Source organism: Micromys minutus, assembly GCF_963924665.1.
Source record: "Micromys minutus genome assembly, chromosome: 27".
Lineage (NCBI taxonomy): Eukaryota > Metazoa > Chordata > Mammalia > Rodentia > Muridae > Micromys > Micromys minutus.
This window is the reverse complement of record NC_137962.1, coordinates 39,025,990-39,045,598: the sequence shown is the minus strand read 5'-3', so window position 1 is coordinate 39,045,598 and position 19,609 is coordinate 39,025,990. Positions and strand designations below refer to the sequence as shown.

Genomic DNA, 19,609 nt, shown 5'->3' with positions numbered 1-19,609 from the left:
AAGTACTGGGGAGGCTGAGGCAGGAAGTCTAGTTCAGAGCTAGTCTAGACTACACAATGAGTTCCAGGCCAGCCTTGGCTACATGAGACCCTTAGGTTTTCTGAATGGAGTGATTCTTGCTACCCTCCAGTGTCCTTCTGCCCTGGTTGGTTCTGTCAACTGACATAGCAGAGTCTTGTGAGAAGAGGAGCCTCAGCTGAGGAATGGTCTGGGTCATCTTAGCCTGGGGGCTTATCTGTGAGGTACTGCCTTGATTACTAATTGATGTAGGAGAGCCACACCCATGGTGGGCAGTACCATCTCTGGGCAGGTGATCTTACACCTAGCTGAGCCAAGCCTGAGGAGCAAGTGAGCAAGCCAGAGAACAGCAGCCCTTTATGGTTGGTTAGAGTGTCTTATGGAGGTAACAGAAAGAGAACTGGAACACTAGCCCTGCAGAGTACCTTTCTGTATGCAGTTATTATGCTTTCAACAAAAGAACTGAACGGGGATAGTGGTAGAATGCTTTCCTAGCAACATAAGGTCCCAAGTCCAGTTCCTGCACTGCCCCTTCCTGCCTATCCAAACCCTAGGTCCTTGAGTCTTTTGTATGAAGTGGTTATTTTGCAAAAAGCCCACACATATGCTCCAGGATGCACTTTTCAGTGGGACCCACTGTCTTCCAGGTTGGACTGGAACTGCCTTGGCATCCTGGATAGCTGGGATTACATTCTGCATGCCCTACAGTAGCTGCAGTCATCGCTAGATGACTTCTAATACCTAATGCAAATACTAGGTGAAGATAATGAGGACAGTTCATCTATACACAGATACAATTCCCTTCCAGACACTGAACTGGAGGCTCAGGCACCAAGAGAGCCACTGCGCTAGCAGGAAGCCGAAAGGATTCTGCTGGTTCACTTGGGGCTCAGTGACATCTCCCAAGGTTAGTCATGACTAGTAGGTATAGCTGTAACTCAAGGAAGGCTGGGAACCCAGCAGTGAAGAAGGGGCCTGGCAACATGGGGGAGCCTAGGCCAGCCCACCCGACCCCAGTTTGGTGACCCTCGGTGGCCACATTTCTGACCTCTACTGAACCTCAGTTTCTTGTGTGAGGAAAACACAACAGTGCTCTGACCCAGGGGAGCACTCTGAGAAGTGACTAGAACAAAGTCACATAGTGCAGAAACAAGGCAGCACAGTCAGAGGACAGGTGTGGCACATGACCACTGGTCAGGAATACCGTCCTCCTTCAGGAAGCACTAGACTGCTCAGCAGTGGACAGAAATCTGTTTTCTAGAAACATCTTGATGCTAAGCAGAGCGGACAGACCAGCAGGAAGTTGCTCATTCAAAACAATAAAGCACAAGCTGAGAGTGTGTCTTTCCTTCCCACGGTGGCTTCTCAACAGTGCCACTCTGTGTATTTAACCATAATTTGAAAACACCTTCTGGGACTGGAGAGATGGCTCGGTGGGAAAGTGTGCTGGCTGCTCTTCCAGAGGCAGAGGTTTGGATCCCAGCAGCCACACAGCAGCTCACAAGTAGCTGCTTGACTCCACACGAGGGGATTCATCACCATCTTCTGACCCCTGAGGGAACTGCATATATGGTGTGCACAGACATAAATGCAGGCAAAACACCCACACACAGAAAATAATGCATTACAAAAAATCAAAATGTCTTCTATCGTAGTACCTAACAATCAACAGGAGTGTGAAGTGGAAACCTCTGGTTTCTTTGGAAAGTCAGTGATGTCAAATGATGTTTGGCTGGGGCACACAGGTGAGAGGATGTCTTGCTGGAGCAGACACAGGGGAGGACACGTGATGTTAAGAAGGAATATAAACATAACCACAGACAGTGGGCGATGCTGGATGGTGTTGGTTCACTTCGCCATTCCTTACTGGTCATCTCTTGTCGTCACTTCACAGAAAGAAATAAACCAAAACACTTCTGGTGGTGTTCTGAAGCTTCTTGCCACTTCCTTGAATTTGGGCTGAGTGGCATAAATGCAGGCAGAGTGGGAGTTTCTAGATGTGTCAGCTGATAGGGACACACGCGGGGTCCTCCTGAGGCAAGACCCGTGGAGGACACATGTTTGCAGGGGTATAAACAGGACTCAACAGACTGACTGTGAGCCTGCATAGCTAGCTCTGCAGCATCACATTTGTCTTCGCTGATCTTCACTTCATTGAGAGGTATGGCAGAGAACTTTTCCTGGAGTCCTTGCCGGTCCTGGTCACCCCTGCTGACTTCTGCTGGCGTTTCTGCTAGGTAATGCCACCACTGCTGGTTCAAGTTTGCTATCCTGACAACTGGAGACTGAAATTGCCCCAAGGAACTACTTCTAAGCAGCACACAGGTGAACCTCCCAGCTTCTGGATCGACCTCATGTTGCTGATTCATGAATGGTGTTCACCAGTGGATTGAGCTGCTGCTGCTGATTCGTGTGACCTCAACTGCTGATATCCTGGCAATGCAGACTGAAATTGCTCCGAAGAACTATTTCTAAACAGGTCCACTTCTCCTGTATCCTAATAATCTTTCTTTTCCACTGCCTCTGGCGGGTGGTGGGCTAGAAGGGAGGTTAAAGTGTTTAAGAACCACCATTAAAAGTTGGCTTTAAAAAAATTGAAGCCTGGGGACTGGAGAGATGGCTCAGTGGTTAAGAGCACTGACTGCTCTTCCAGAGGTCCTGAGTTCAAATCCCAGCAACCACATGGTGGCTCACAACCATCTGTAATGGGATCTGATGCCCTCTTCTGGTGTGTCTGAAGACAGCTACAGTGTACTAATATATTATAAATAAATAAATCTTTAAAAAAAATCTAAGCCTGTAGGAGTGCCTCTGGCATAAACACATATACCAGCTTGGGTAATCTGAGTACCCCCAAATTAGGTCAAGTCTCACTGCATCTTGAACCCTCCAGGCAGGGGCTGACCTGATGCACCCAGCCCAGGGGCCAGCTCTGGGCAGCTGCTGAGCTCCATGCCTAATTAGTTTCCATGGAATTCATCTCAGAGTTGGAGAACTTCTGTAGCCAAAGATATGTCTCCTTCCAAGTGTCACAGGGTGGAGGATGGGGTTGGGGGGTGACAAAGGAACTTAGGCCTCAGGAATCAAAAATGGTGAGTAGACCCAGAAAGACTCATGAACTTGAGGCCCCAAATCAAGGTTCCAGTACAAGGAGGTATTTGGTTGCTCAGTCCCCTGCCCGACACTCACCTGTAGCACCTGGGGATTGTCCCCTTGCACCGCATAATGAAAGGCGGTCTCTCCTTTGTTGTCAGTGACATCCATATGGGCATGGCAGTACTGTACCAACTCCACCAGGATCTCACTGTCACCCTTGCGGCAGGCCAGATGTAGTGGGGTGCAGCCCTCCTCATTCTCTGTGCTGTTGGCGCAGCTGTTGAAGGGTGGGGTGGACAGTGATAGGTAAGTGACAGGCAGGGGACCAAAGGCAGGGACAGGAGAAGCCCAAGTGCAGAGGCAGAGTATAGGCAAGATCTGGAGGTTCTGGCACGATTCAGTCCAGAATGCTGTGCATTCTGCTCACATGTGGGGACAGCATGATGACAACAGGTGACACAGAGAAAGGACACAAGGACAGAAACTTCAGTGTCATGAGCGATGCACTGGACCTTGGTGCTTCAGATTGAGATGGGGCACCGTGGTCTCCAAGGCCATGCCTAGAAGAAGCCTGGCTCACAGGTTCTGCCCACCTCTGCCTGCCAGGAGCTGGGACTAAAGGCATGAGCCACCACGCCCAGCTTGGTGAGGTTTAGCTAGAGCCCAGGCACTGAGCAGACGAGTATGAGGCAGTCAGCCAGTGGCTTGCAAGCACAGCCATGGTGACCTCTGGGGAATTTGCTGATACAGCACTGGGTAGATGGATATAAAAGAAACAAGACAAGCTTGCAGAAAAATAGCAGGGCTTGGGAAGGAGACTATGATCGCCAGCCCTCTCCTACTGAATGACTGAGTAGTTGGAAGAATTCAGTGTCTGTATTTCCCTCTGATTTTAATTAGTGTTCTTGGATTATTAAGCCATAGCAACACTATTCCTTTCTCACCCAAGCCATGGGAAGAACAAGGGCCGGGTATGGAGACTCCAGTCCAGCAGGCAGCATGTGTGCTCCACAGGGCTAATGAACAGCTAGCACCACACCCAGCGGCCCCACCCCCACACAGCACCCACCCCCACCCCACTGCTCACCTGATGATTCGGCTGTGATGGAAGCACTCCCGAATGCCAAGCTCCACAGCCAGGTGCGTCACCGTCCAGCTGGGGTGGTTCCGGATGAGGTCAGTCAGATGCTGCAGCACCTCCACATGCAGGACCTGCACAGAGCTCTCGTAGAAGGGTGGCAGCTGGGAGGAAAACTGCTGGAAGTTCACCAGGGCGTCTGCCTCGGACTCCAGTTGAAAGAGTCTGTCACCAGGAGAGAGGCCACTTAGGTGAGCCATAAGGGACAGACCCTGGGCCAGCTCAGAGGCAGTGCCTAGCATAATCAGACAGTATCTCCCAAACAGCCTCCCTCTGCCCGACGCTGCAGGCTGATCCCTTGTCCCAACACCACTGTCAAAGATGGAGCTTACTTTGGCCTTATTTGTGCTTGAGACCTTTCATCTGGTGAGTTTATATCTTATTTAATGAAAGCCATGCCATATTCTCTTCTAATTTGATTGTCACGTCCAGGAGCCTCACTTTCAAATTCTGGCTCTTTGTATATGGTCAGAATTGAGTAAGTGACATTTAACCCAGCTACAGAATAATGTTGAGTTACAGCTCAGCTATCTATGCAGTGAATATTACACAGCCATCAAAGTAGTTTAAAATGATAGGGACAGGCTGGCAAAATGTCCCAGTGGCTAACAGTAAGCTGCCACCTGGGTTCAATCCCAAGGACCCTTGGAAGAAGGGAGCTGATTCCCAAAGCTGCTCTCCTATCTCCCTCTATGCTATAGCGTGGGCACATACAAAGTAAGTGAAACATAATAAATTAAAAACAAAACAAAACAGGGAGATGCTTATTTTATAACATGGAAAAAACAGGATACAAATAATATATAACACAACGTGATCCCAACTATACAAGACAGGCCAGTGAGATTTGTGTCAAGATTTGTATAGAAGCAGAATAAAGCTAACCTTCCTATCCATTTCTCCTATTTCTACACTTCTCTAGTGAGCACATGCACTATGTTCCTAGTCAGAAAACAAAGTCTGCTGATTTTAAAAGAGTTGGGTTGGAGTCCAGTTGCTATGAAATTGCTGTGTGACTTTGGTAAGTCTCTCCCCCTCTCTGAGCCTCATTGAAACTTGAGACAGAGATTAAGTGCACTACTGTGGGTTGGTAGGAAAGCAGTGTGACACTTCAAGAAGCCAGGCGGACACACACTGAGACTGCAGTTCTCACAATGGCTCTCAACCATCCAGGCTTTGTGGAACACCTATACAGGCCTCTAGTACAGGCGGTGCTCGGGGAAGGCTCTCAGCAGAGCAACTAAAAGAACAAACCAGTGTGGACAGCCTGTGCTTCAGGGGCAGCGACATGGGGTTCTCAGAAGAGCATGAGGCCTGTGAGTGTGACGCAATACATGCCAGGAAGGCACCACCAGCACAACAGAGCACGGGGGGCGGGGGGGCGACTGGGCCGGCACCACACTCCAGAGCACGGAAGCAGGAGTGAGCTGAGTGCTCACATATGGCTACTCCCTTACTTGTTCTGTTTAGAATGGCATCTGTCACGGACGAGGGGACAAGGTTCAGTGTCATCGTAAGCTACGTGACAAGCGTGAGGCCAGCATGGGGTGCATGAGACACTGTCTTTTAAAAGCTCAGGTCAAGGCTCTATAGTCTATAGACTAGACAGTATTGAAGAGAAAACTAGCGAATGGGAAGAGAAGCTTGCAGAAAGTAGGCAGAATTAAGCGTGTAGAGACAAACAAAAAAGGGAAATACAGGAAAAGCAAGGAAGAAGCATGAACCATCATGAGGGCACCAGACACAGTAGAAAAGGCTAGGTGAATGTCTTATGTGAAAGGTTAATGTCTGCAAGCTTTCCAAACGGGTTTACAAAACAGTTCTCCTGGGTCTCCTCTGGACCTCTCTCCCTAAAAAACCCCAAAAATTTAAATGCCAAAGCTGGGCATGACGGCCCATGCCCATGATCCCAGCATTCAGAAGGCTGACACAGGGAACTGCTGTGAGTTCAAGACCAGCATAGACCTCATGGTAAGATTCAGGGCAACAGTCTGGGAGCCTGTCTCAGAAAATAAGGAAAAATAAAAATAAGGCAGGCAAGACGGCTCAGTGAGTAGAGGTGCTTGCTGCCAAGCCTGATGACCAGAGTCTGATCCCAGAACTCACACGGTTGAAGGAAGGAAATGATTCCATAACATTATCTTCCTGTACACATACAAATAAATATATTTTGGAAAAATATTTTATTATATTTATTCATTTGTATGTGTACATGTACAAATGTGGGTACCAGGAATTGAACTCACAGTTTAGGCTTGGTGAAAAGAGCCCTTACCTACAGAATCATCTCACTGGCCCCTAAATAAATCTCCTTAAAAAAAAAAAAACCAAAAAAACGCAATCCATACCTACTATCATGCGTAGGCTATAAAACAGGGTTCCAAGCCCTCTGGCATGTCTGTCACCAAGCCACCAGGATCTAGATTGCTCTGCTCTGTGACCTGACTGTCTAAATGCTTTATCATTACAACAAGCAAAAGCAGAGATGTCCCACTGTCCTCACAGAGGCCTGAAGACACTAGAAGATTTACATCTCTCCCAGGACCTGGCCAGCATGCCACTGGGAGCTGCAGCCATGGTGGAGATCTTTGGGCCCTGGATGATCTCACGGCCAAGCGCTAGCACCAACCTGCCAGGCTGAGAGACTTCCAAAGAGGGAAGTAAGTCAAGCCACGCCAGCCGGAGCCCTGCAGAGAAATGAGCCTTTGCCTCTGAACTCTGCTCAGCTCACAGATCTTAGGCTAAATGAATCCGTGCTGTTTTAGGTCCCTAAGTTCTGGGCTCTTTGTTACGTAGAAGTAACTGGCAGTGAGGTGCACAGGAGCAGAGACTGATGTGTGCACAGGTGCTCGGAAGTTCTCAACATGGCAGAGGGCAACTGCAGTGTGATAGCTGCTTGTCACACAGAAGCCAAGGGTAACACAATGAAAGCTCCACAGAGCAGAAAGAACATGAGTCTTGGGGAGAAGCTTCTGCCCAGTAAACCCCAAAACAAAGGACAATCCAAGGAAGCTTGAGAGAAAAAGTCTTTAAGAGCCCTTGGTGCTCTGGAAGAAGACCAGAGTTCAGTTCCCAGCACCCACCCATGTAAGGTAGATCATAAATGCCTGTTACTCCAGCAATCAGGGAGTCTGATGCCATCTTCTGGCCTCTGTGAACAGGTGGATGATGGGACAGCCAGACAGAAGAGCAAGCACACAGAGCATGGTATAAACTTCAGTGTCAGTCAGCGCAGTTCCACCACACCCTCAACATGGCTTGGCTCTGCCAACTCTATTCTCCCACTCTGCCTTGCCCTGGAGTTCTGCCCTGGCCTTCTAGAACCAAGAAGTCCCAGCATGCCTAGTGCCAGCCCCTTACAACAGTCACCCCACTGAAGACCCAGTTGAGGCCACCCCACTGGGTCCTTTTCAGCTTCCCCATCCTTTGTCCTTCCCACCCTCTACAGGAGCGAAGCCTTAGGAAGTGACCCCACCTTTTTTTCTCCTTCCAGCTCCCCCCCCCCCCCCCCCCAGTAATAGAGCCTCCAGACAGAGCTCCATGGAAGCCCGAGGATGGAGGGAATGAAACAAGGGTACATGTCCCACTGACCATCACCTACCGGAAGCCACTCTGTGGGCTCCTAGGGCTGACCAGGACACAGTCCCAGGTGCGATTGGAAATATTCTGCAGCAGGATCAGCTGCCCTTCCTCTCGAACACGTTCACTTGAGGCATAGTCAGCCAAGGACACCTCCTTCACCCGAAATGGGTTCGAGAACAAGTTGGTGACGCTACTGAGGGTATTGACGAGGCGTCCAAAGAACTGCATCTTGTGTGGGGCAGGTGGGAGACCCAGCCTGCCCCTTTGCTCTGGAAGAAAGTGAGGTCTCTGGTCAGTCGGATGTAGTGTCCCACCCCCTCACAGGAGTCCTGCATGGGCACTCCGCCATCCCCAGCAGCTCTCTACCCTGATTCTGCACTAGCAAGAACCTGAAAGGGAAAGAAACAGCCCCAGTGGAATAGCAGGTCTAATGGAAGGCTCCAGAGCCCTCAGGCCAGGCCAGGGACCACTTCCTCCCTGTCCAGGACTGACTGAGGACTAATGCCGACAGGAAGGACAGTGGCCATGAATATGATGTCTGCAGCAAGGTCTGGCCAAGCAGACAGCTTCTCACCATGCAAGTCAGAGCCGACATTCTGGAGATGGCAGAACTGAGTGCTAGCATGCCAGACTCCACAGCAAAGCCAAAGGCCCCTCACTATGCCATACCAGAATGCACCACACCACGGCGGGGAGGGGCCAGGGAGCACCCTCTCACTGGTTTCACACAGATTTCTGAAAATGGCCACAGAAACAGATCCCCAGGATGAAAGGGAAGTCGTAGGCTCAGACATGCCAAGCATGCATTAGGGACTGGTGTATAGAGAGACATGTGTGCATGTGTGTGTGAATGTTGCAGGTACTTGTGGGGCCAGGGTCACCTGCAGGTATCTTCCCCAGAGGCTCTACACCTTGTTTTTGAGACAGGGTCTCTCAGGGACCTGGAACTTACCAAGTAGACTGGTTAGCCAGTGAGCCCCCAGCCAGTGTCCTGTCTGCCTCCCCAGCACTGAGATCCCAAGTACATGTCACTGTGTCTGGCTCTTTGTAGATGGATGCTGGGATAGAACCTCACACCACAATGACTAGGCAACCTCCTTAGCGCCCATCCGAGAAGGAGAGGATATATATATATATATATATATATATATATTTTTTTTTTTTTTTTTTTTTTTTTTGACTACAGATTAAGTCAGAGTTTCTGCTATAAAAATTGTCTCCCAGTTTAGGCTGGAGTCTTAGACTATGTGTTCATGTGCTCTGGGGATAGAACCCAAAACTCCACATTCACTGGACTGCAGCCCCAGCCCCAGAGTTAAGAGAAGTGTATTTTCTTGAGCTTCTAGAAAGTACATTACCTTCCCCAGAAGCCACCCTCTACCTCTGAGTCAACATGCCACCTTGTTGAAAGGGTAGTTTAGACAGCACCCAACAGTACAGATACCCTGAGGGAGCCTGGGCCCTGACACTAGTTTCCAGTCTTGTTTTGTTCTGGCCCACGGCAGGAAAAGAGGACTAACCTTGGTGATGGAATAGAGACAAATCAAGAGGCCTGCGGAGTAAGCTAAAAACAGAGCGGTGATTGGCCATGACACCACCTCAGGGTTTCCCTTTCCAGTTTCAGCAGCTCTAGTCTGGAAGCATTCATGGAACATTCCAGAAATAAGTTAACTCATCGGTTGTAAACATTATGCTCTTCCAAAATCAATGTGAATCTTAAACCAGCCTGCTGGGTCTTGGCTGGGTGTATGCACATGTCTCTTCCCAGGAGCCCACACCACACACATGGCCTGCTTCATTATCAGATGGTTATGGTAGGTGACCCTTGTGTTACTTAACAATGGCATCAAGGGCTGACACTGTGTTTGTTCAGCACAGACCAGAGTTCGAAAGCCCTAGCACAGCATTAACTGGCCATGGAGATGGATACCTAGAATCAGGACCACTACGAGGGTGGGGTTCAAGGACATCCGGTCCACAGAGTAAGTTTGGGGCTAGCCTGGCACCTGAAAGACAGCACTGTTTCAAATGTTGGCTATCTTTACTTAACTACTCCCCCATTTTACAAATAAGAAAACTAAAATTTAGAGACTATGACTGCATCACTCTGGAAAAATCCTGGAGCTTTGGAAGAGCTCGCTTTGCCAACAATAGTGAGATATGGTGGGAAAGAATGCAAGTTGTGTCTTCTTTTAACACAGGAACAGCCAAGTATGGTGGCCCACACCTGGAATCCCAGACTCAGGAGGCAAATAAAGGCAGCAGCCCAGGGAACACAGCAAGTTCCAGGTCAGCTTTGACAAATCAAGATAGGCAGGGTTGGAGAGAGAGCTCAGAGGTTAGGAGCATTGGCTGTTCTTCCAGAGTATCTGAATTTAGTTCTCAAAACCCACGTGGCATCTCATAATCATTAGAAACTTCAGTTCCAAAGGATCTGGTACCCTCTTCTGTCCTCCACAGATATCAGGTATTCACATGGTCTACAGGCAAAATACCCACGTACAGAAAATAAAAATAAATAAACCTTAAAAATGGTAAGACATGGGGCTTGATAAAATACTAAGAAAAATGTACACATTCTTACTTATAGGTGGAACTAAATTCAAACAAACAAACAAATGAACAGTGGATACTGGGTCAGAAAATAGAACAACGCAGAACAAAGGTCACAGCTGGGCATGGTGATACACGCCTTTAGTTCCAGCACTCAGGAGACAGAGGCAGGTGGATCTCTATGAGTTCAAGGATAGCCAGCCTGGTCTACAGAGTGAATTCTATGATAGCTAGGGCTATAAAGAGAGCCTGTCTCAAAACACAACAACAAAACCCAAAGACCATAAAATAGCAGATCTAGAAGGTGAAGCAGTTTAAACAAACAATACGAGGTTATGATTAGAATTAAGACCACCAGGTAACAAGGTAGCTTGGCACATTAAAGCACTTGCAGCCAAGCCTGATAACCTAGGTTGATCTTTGAGGCTCACAAGGAGGAAGGAGAGAAATGACTTATGTTGCCCTCTGGCCTCCACACATGTACCATAACACATACATACATTAACAATGGTAAAATGAAATAAAAACCGTATACAAATTATAGAGTTAACTGTTTTTGGATATCTTTGGGGATCCATGCCATGACCTCAGGAACACAAAACAAATACTCTACTGGGCTATATGGCCAGCCTCAGTCAGGATTTTTGGCTGAAAATATAGATATAAGAGGATACTGCTCCCCTCCCCAGACAGACAGACTAATACACACACACACACACACACACACACACACACACAGACACAAGCTTTGGTTTTGCTGTCTATTGTAATGCTAAGTGCAGCCCTGGAGTCTGTGCACAGACCTGTGACCCTGACCCCAAGCTATTTCTGATTGGTAAATAAAGACTCCAACAGCCAACAGCAGGGCAGAAGAGATGTAGGTGGGGTTTAGGATTCCCCAAGCTAGGGATCAGAGGAGAACCTGGAGGAAGAAGAGAAGCCTAGGAGGGTTAGGTGAGTCATAAAAACTTGGCTCTGAGGGCTGGCCAACTGGAGTTAAGAGCAGCTCAGATGAAACGTAGTAACTGATAACTGGGTTATGGATAGGAAAGATTCTAACAGCACAGGGGGTAGATATCCGCCCAGCTCTTGCGCTGTTTATGGCTCACTGAAGATATAAAAGCTGTGTGTGTCTTTTATCTGGAAACTCAACAGTCAAAGGAGGGCTAGAAACCCAGGTTAGGACTAAAACGTTCTACAACATACACAAACACACAAATAAACACATAAACGTTGAAGTGTGTGTGCTACGGTGAGCCAGTGGTAGGAATATGTGTACTAGGCCCCTGCATCCTTCCATCATGGGGGTGCCAAGAATCAAACTCAAGTTGTTAGGCTGGGCAGCAAATGCCTTTACCCACTGAGATATCCTACTGTCCCCAACACTTTGCAAGAAAACAATCTTACAGGGTATGATGGCTCACACTTATGATCCAGCCCTGGGGAATCTAAAGCGGTTAGATCACCATGGGATTGAAGCTGGTCTGGTCTCACAGTGAGCTCTAGAACAGGGTAGACTTGTCTCAAGTAACAACAAAAATCTTTCCTTTTATACCCCAGCAAATATTCTTTGTGTCATTGGGATAAGTGCATGTTCTGGTGCACATGTATGTGTGTGTGTGTATGCGCACACGTGTAGGGAGGACAGAGTTCAGCCTCAGCTGCCATTGCTCAGGAGTTTGAGATAAGGCCTCTTCAGGGGCTTCTGGGATTAGCTAATTAGGTTGACATGCAAGTTCTCAGGACTTCTCCAGCTCCAGAATCATAAGCACACGCCTCCACTGAGGACTGAACTCAGGTCTTCCTGCTTGTGAGATCTACTCTTTACTGACTATTTCTCCAACTATTTCTCCAACAAATTCTCAGTGACTGTCAGCCTGGGCATGTCTGACACCTCTCTCTGCCCCATCCTAGGAGCTTTCCCAAGCTCCTATCACTTCTTCTGCACAGCCACTCCCCATCTCGGCCATCCTCACTTCAAGTTGGAAGACGCTAAGGGACAGAAAGGCAGAGTGACATTCCCAAGGTCACACAGCTGACAGGGACAGGAATGACAGTGCTGTAGACTAAGGCGAGCAGCTCCGGAGTCTGAGCTCCTTCAGAAGGCTCCCAAGGCCTCTCATCCTAGTACCAAATATGGCTCTATTCAAGATTCTTGTGATGACATTTAACTGAGTAAGTGTTTTGCACAATCTTCTTTAAAAAAAAAAAAAAAAAACTGGTGAGATGACTCACTGGGCAAAGGCAGTTACCATGCAAGTCTGGGGACCCGAGTTCAGTTCTTAGAACCCACGTTAAAGGAGGAATGAACAAGCCAACTCGTCCTTTGACTTCCACATGCGCACCATAGCACTCGCTCTGCCCCCATACAAATAAAAACGTAAACTAAACAAAAACCTAAAAAAGACATAGATAAAAGGAGCATACCAGGATATCTGGAAGAGGTGAAGGTCCTGGTTAGCTGAGTAATACTGTTCCTTTCCTTTTTTTTCCAAATGGCACAGGAAATTATTGTTTTCTAGAAAGCAAGCATAGGCTGAGCCCTGGGCTATGTAGTTTTATGCAGATTTGCCAGAGGCCGGGTCAGATGCAGAGAAGTGCTCCGGGAAATGAAGCACCCTCTGGAAAAGACTCATCTTATAGGTTGAAAGGCCTGGCTTCTGTCCAGCCTCCTGGGGCCAGTATGATACAATAACTAAGGAAAAGGCCAGATGCCAGCCCACTGTGACACACCACCAGCAGCCATTGTTCTCTTAGGTGGAAGAGAGGAAATGAACTCTATGAGCCCACAGGCCACATCCTGGAACAAGTATGGCAGGGCCTGGCAGGAACGCTACAAAGCATTTATATGTGCCAACGTCTTGCCATCCTGCCCCTACCATCTCTGTCGTATCCTTTTAGTCTAGCTACAGGACAGAACACGGGCTAGGACCGGGCTGCCATCAGAACGTTTGGGTTTGGTCTCACAGTTTTTACGTTCCTATAACATCTGTTTTCTTCTACTGCCAACGGTCACTACTGCTCCTTGTTGAGGTCACCTGACACAGACTGCCTGTTTCTAGCTAGAGGTGCCATAACTGAAAAGGGACAAGCCCAAACCATCCATGGTGACAGTGTCAGTGACAATCCTTCACGCAGCAGAAGGTCAAGATCTATGGCTTCTCCCTTGTCTCTGTACCCCACTCCCTTTCAGGGGCCCAGTGTGCCTCCTTGGCTTGTTTCTGGAAGACAGATGGTGTCTGTGGGTTTCTAAGGCTCTCCTGGAAGAACTGAAGACAGAAAGACCAGAGATGAGCATACTCACATTGGAGACAGGGGGATTACATCCCGGGAGGACCTCAAATGACAAACTACAGAACTACACTCTGGCCACCAAAATGAAAACCAAACAAAAGCCCCGAGGGACAGTGGAAGGGTCTTTAGTGAGTCCTCAGGAGGGGATACTTAGGTCCATAAGGGCCAGGGCCAGGCTCTGCTCAATGTGGTTCCCCGGGGAAGGACAATGGAGGACAGGACACAAGCTCTAAGGAAAGACAGAGGCAGCTGAGGGGGATCGAGAGAGGCCCTCCCAGCACACACAGTAGAGGTCACAGCTAGGAGGACAGAGGCATGCATGGCCGCCATAGGCGATCACTGTCATCTGGACTGGCTGAGGGAGGGCTGCATCCACCTCAGTCATGAAGGTCCTTGGGCAGTCTCAGGGGGAGACTGCTCCCACTCTTGGGGTCATTCTTTTGGCAAGGCTGCCAGGCTGTTTGCTTTCCCTCCTCACTTTTGGATGGTTTCAGGCAGAAGCTGCTTGATGGGCGCCATGATCCATCCAGTATATTCTATAAGACCCAGAATATCCTCCCTCCTTATATGAGCCCCCCACCCCCCCATTCATCACTGGGTCCACTGTCACTCCAAAGGCAACGTAGGCACTGGACGGGCCCCTCCCTACAAGCTGACACTCAACACATTTCTAAATGGAGGTGCATGAGTTTGGGTCCTGGCCTAGTCTTTATACACATGGCTCCCCTCTTCCTGTCTAGCACACAGACTCCAAACTGAATACAAGCTACATATTTCCCTGCATGACTGTACCTCCAAGCTGACTCTGTATGCCCTGTGGATCTCTAACACTTCAGAAAGCCCAGAATCTAGCACTCGACAGAATCCCCAGAAGAGGTCCAGCCTGCACTCCAAACCCCTGGCCCCACTGTAGTCATTCAGTCTCAACATTACCTCCCAGAGAGGTGACATGTGTGCCTTAGTGTCCCTAAGCACTCCTGCACCTTCACTCCCTGGCCTGTATCACTCCTACGCCCGCTTACCACTCTTTTATGATAGACAAGGGACATACACTTAAATAAACCTTTCTTGTCTTTCAAGCACCAGTTTGGAGGCCACTTCCTCCAGAAAGCTCTTTCTGTCCCTCAGCCTTTCTCCTTGGCAACCACTCCACGCTGTCCCTCACAAAGGACCATGACACCGCTTTGGTTCCTTACAGAGCATGGTGTCCATTTCCAGCACCTGTTTGATGAACAAATCAATGGACAGATAGGGACAGATGAATGTCTGTGAGCCACCAGCCAGCGTCCCTGAGGCAAGTGGACAGGGATTCCCCCTCTCCTGCACATCAAGTTCTCACTCCTCAAAACAAGGCAGGCGGATGAACCCAGTCTCCTGCTTTCCTTCAAGGACACCCCCTTCCTCCAGCACTGCTGGGTCTGGAGAGTGCCAGGAGGGGCTTGACTGGTTGATCCCTCCTGGGAAAATCAGCTTCACCAGCATGTATACAAGCGGTTTTATCTGTTTGAATGATGGAGCTGATTCCACCTGACACTGACAAGCACAGAGGAAGGAGAAACAGGCCAGAACATCTGAGCTGATCTCAGGTGATGGCTGTAGGGGCTTCCAGGAACACACCCAAACACACAGAACTGCCTGTTGATTCCCACGGCAAGTCTCACGATTAGATTACCGGGGTGTCACCCTCCCGAGCAGGGGCTACATACATATCAACATCCACTCCACCCCACCCCACCCCAAGGCTGCAGGCCGAGGAGCTAAGGTCCAATCCAAGTACAAGGCCCTGCAGTCACTCTTGACTTCCTGCAGCTTTCATATCTGTGCATGCCCTCCACACAGGCCACACCTGTGTACACACACACACACACACACACACACACACACACACACACACGCAGTGTTCAAGCAACTCCTCTCACAGTATCTTAGAGATAACACTCTACTGGGTGAATAGGAAATCCCTTTTAAGCATGCCACCAAACTCATATTTAACAAGACAAGTAACCCCTAGGGAGGGGAAATGCCCTAAGTGCTGAGCCAACAGGAAGAGCCCTTAAACAACACATCTCATGGCTGGTGTCACTGTAGAACACAGATCCCCTGACTTCCAACAGGGCACAGGGAGAAAAGCAGGGGAGGCATCTGCCCTATGAGCAAAGGAATTCAGCAGCACAGCACACTGAACGGTGCCTGCCATTTTCCCTCGGGCACAGTTTCCTGGGGGTAGGCACTGCCACTGCCCTCAGAGCTGGAGAGACGGCTAGAAGAGCACTTGATGCTCTTGAAGAGAACCAGGGTTCAGTTTCCAGTACCTACGCAACAATCCACACCTTCTTTAACTCTGGGTCCGTGTGAATTCAGCACCCCATTGGACCCCAGCACATATACACACCAGGTATGCATGGAGAGTGTATTTACATAGATCCGGGAAAAACATTCAAATGGATAAAATAAAAACAAACAAATCTTTTTTTAAAAATAATCAATTGGGGACCCTCTACACTGAAAATCTAGCCCCTAACTAACGTATTAGCATGGCCCTAGCAAGGGAGGTCACTGGCCTCCCTTCCCCATGCTAAGTGGGAACGGAGGCGTGCGCTAGCTACATCAATATTTGCTCAGTGGAAAATGAGCAGAGAGTAAAGGTAACAGAAATAAAAGAGCCTGGTCGTCAGGGTGATTAATAAACACTAAAAACATGAACAAACGGGATTGCTCTTCCGCCTTTTGCTCCTCTCTTTCCCTACCCCCAACCCTTTCTATATCGCCTTTGACACAGGCTGGGAGATTGTATAGGGCTACACTGGTCACCAAGCCTTGTCTTCTACATCTTCTCACCCAAATACTGGGCCTCATGGCAGCCATTAAGTGAGCAGAAAATACGATCCTATCTGGCACAGTGAGAAAACATACTTGAATGAAGCATGATCTTCATGCTTTAGAAACGGGAAGGCGAAGAACAGAACAAAACACTGCACTGGCCCACGGGTGGAGCTTCAAGGATGCCAAACTAAACCTGCCCAATCCTGCCGGGCTGGCAAGAGGGCAGGTGAGGGAACTTTAGAGGAAGGATTGGTATTTGTTTGGGATCATGTGAATAGCCCATTAAAAATACAGGCACAGATCCATAAACCCTCTGCCTTCCCTGTCGCACTCACACCCAATCCCTAGTCACATAGTCACCTGGGTCACAGGCTCCCTGCCACCAGCTTCCAGGTCATCCGTGGGAGCTGGAGGTGAACCCAGGATTGGAGGCTAGAAAACACGTGGGAACAGATGAAAAGCGGAGGCACAAGATAAGCAGGTAGTTAGAAATGGGGAGTGGGGGCTGGGCACAAAGGGAGGGAACACAGGAAACAGGTGGCGTGGGGGAAATCGGGCAACAATCGGGCAATGAGGCAGAAAACTAGGAGCACTTAGAAGCGCAGAGGGAGGAGCTGGGGACAGTGGTCAGTCCAGGGTGAAAATCGGACAATGAATTGGGAGAAGGGCTGATTTAGGAAGTTAGGGAAACTGAGGGCGGCAATGGAGAAGAATGCGGTCACCGGATGGGAGTTGGGGACGCCAGGGGATCAAAGGACAAAAGCGGGAGCACTCAAAGAGGCCAGATAAGAGTCAACGGAGGACATGCCGCAGAGTCGCAGACACGAGGACAGTCCTATGCAGGGTCCAGGTGGCGACATCCAAGGCAGGGGTACCCGGAAGGTTTAGGAAAGGGCCGTCAGGCCCCGCCCCCGGCGCGCCGTCACTCACCTCGGCTTACTCAGCACTTCTCAGCCCTCCTACTTCCGCAAACAAACGCGCTCCGACCACGTGACCACACTACGGATCTCCACCAACCCACCGAGCCCGTGCGGCGGGCAGACTGTGGCCCCGCCCCCAAGCACGGGACTCTCACGAGGTCAGGCGCCGCCATCTTCTTTAACTGTCCAATGGAAGCCGCTTCTGTTGCCAGGAGGCGGTCGGGCTTCCGACTGGAGCCAATCCTGCTTGGCTAATGGCGACCATGTCTGCGTCGGGCGGAAGTTTCTCGTGACGGCTGTTTGGCTGACATGTTGATAAGGGGCAGGCGGCTGTTCCTGGCCCCCTCTGACCTCAAGGAACCCGGGGTGGCCTGGACTCTGAACTTTTTTTTTTTTTTTTTATAACACATGAAGATAATAGGAAAAAAAGCCAATAAATCTACAGGACATAACCGGGAAAAACCTGCTTTGATATCGCCGGCTTTTCCCAAGCCAGATTGCAAATAAAAATGTAGAATTAACGGTTAGGTTGAAATAAGACCAAAGAAAAAATTTCATGTGTGTGTGTTGTGTGTGTGTGTGTTTGTGTGCATGTCCGGTTGAATAAGGCCAAACAGATCCTCTGTGTGTGTGTGTGTGTGTGTGTGTGTGTGTATGCGTGCACACGCGTGTGTGCAGTTGAATAAGACCAAACAGATCTGCCTGGTTATGCCTGCTGAGTGCTGGGTTTAAAGGTGTTTGCCACAATCTTTTTTTTTTTTTTTTTTTTTTTTTTTGATATAGGGTTTCTCACTGAACTTGGAGCTCACCTATTGAGCTAGCCTAGCTGGCCATGGAGCCCCGGGAGACTTCTTGTTTCCTCTTTCTCAGCTTTGAAGTTTAAAACAGCCGTTTAGCTTTTTCTGTGGGTGCTGGGGATCCAACTCAGGTCATCATGACACAAGCACTTTTCCAACTGATTTATCTACCCAGCCCTTAAACAAACCAAGTGGCAAGTGATAAAATTTTACTTGTTACCTACCATCTCTTCCTCAAGATGTCAGGCAATTCTGGGTATGGTAATTGCACATGAAAGACCCTCAGATTGGGGAAGCCCCTCACTCTAGTACCGGAAGAACTCGAACCCAAGAACTCACAGAGAGCCTGTCTTACTGCAATCAGGCAAGAGGTTTATCTAAGGGGGGGGTGGGAGGTCAGAACTCTGGGGACAACACATATCTCACTCAGGAGATAAAGGAGTTGACCCTGAACTCAATTAGGGGGACATATTTATAGGGAAAATTACATAGGCAGTTAACAACAAGCACATAACAATTTCATTGGTTTATTCAAATTAGCACACTCTGTCTGCTTTTGGATATAATTTAAATCTAGATCACCCTGTTTTGGGGCACACTGACCTTCATACTAGTTTTTCTCAGGACTGGAGTCAGACCTTATCGAGACCAGGTGGTCTGCGGTTTTTGTTCTCAGTCTTGAGACATACTTGTCCTCAAGGCAGGGTTAGTGGGGCTAGCTTGAAATTTTAACTCTTTCACACACGTGTCATCCCAACAGGAGTTCAAACTCAGCCACAATTAGTTCAATTCAATCCCAACCTGACACTCTGTCTCTCAATACATAAATGAATGTCTGCATATATATTAGCACTTTTAGTAGGGATTTAATCAAGTGACCTCTCAGGCTGAGAAGTAGCCCCACAGCCCCATGGTCACATATGGGAATAGGTGATGTCACTGAAAATACTCAACCCTTATGCCTAGCTATCATGGAATTTCAATAGATGGCAATTAAAATTAATAATGCTGGGGCTGGAGAGATGGTTCTTTGGTTCAGAGTACTTCCAGAGGTCCTGAGTTCAATTCCAGCAACCACACGGTGGCTCACAGCCATCTGTTAAAGGGATCTTGCCCTCTCCTGGCATGCAGGTGTACATGCATACAGCACTTATACCATAATAAATAAATAAATAAATAAATAAATAAATAATGCCAATATTAAGGACTGCTCGAGAAAAGCCAGGAGCCTGAGTTTGGTGACTCATTTGCTTTGGACTAAGCTGGTCTCTTCCCCTTCACCAGCCAACTTCAGTAGAACCTTTACTTTCTTTAATTAGTCTTGAGCAAGGGGCCTAGCTAGATCTCCCCAGGCTGCCCTCTGTCCAAATGGAAAGTGCAGTTCCTGA

General features: G+C 48.7%; 1 protein-coding gene across 4 annotated transcripts in view; it reads right to left on the bottom strand.

The window, feature by feature from the left end:
• Positions 1 to 17,482, bottom strand: part of PLA2G6 (phospholipase A2 group VI) — a 37,258-nt gene extending 19,776 nt beyond the window's left edge. The window contains exons 1-5 of one of the 4 annotated variants that reach the window (XM_080939168.1): positions 17,435 to 17,461; positions 16,865 to 16,936; positions 7,854 to 8,103; positions 4,202 to 4,417; positions 3,208 to 3,391 (exon numbers count right to left, since the gene is read on the bottom strand). In XM_080939168.1, the coding sequence (XP_080795294.1) occupies positions 3,208 to 3,391; positions 4,202 to 4,417; positions 7,854 to 8,062 (609 nt within the window). In that variant the 5' untranslated portion in view covers positions 8,063 to 8,103; positions 16,865 to 16,936; positions 17,435 to 17,461. Of the gene's footprint in view, positions 1 to 3,207; positions 3,392 to 4,201; positions 4,418 to 7,853; positions 8,104 to 16,864; positions 16,937 to 17,226; positions 17,394 to 17,434 lie in introns of those variants that run through there. The other 3 variants (XM_080939167.1, XM_080939169.1, XM_080939170.1) reach the window with 3 other exon arrangements.
• Positions 17,483 to 19,609: the final 2,127 nt, after the last annotated feature.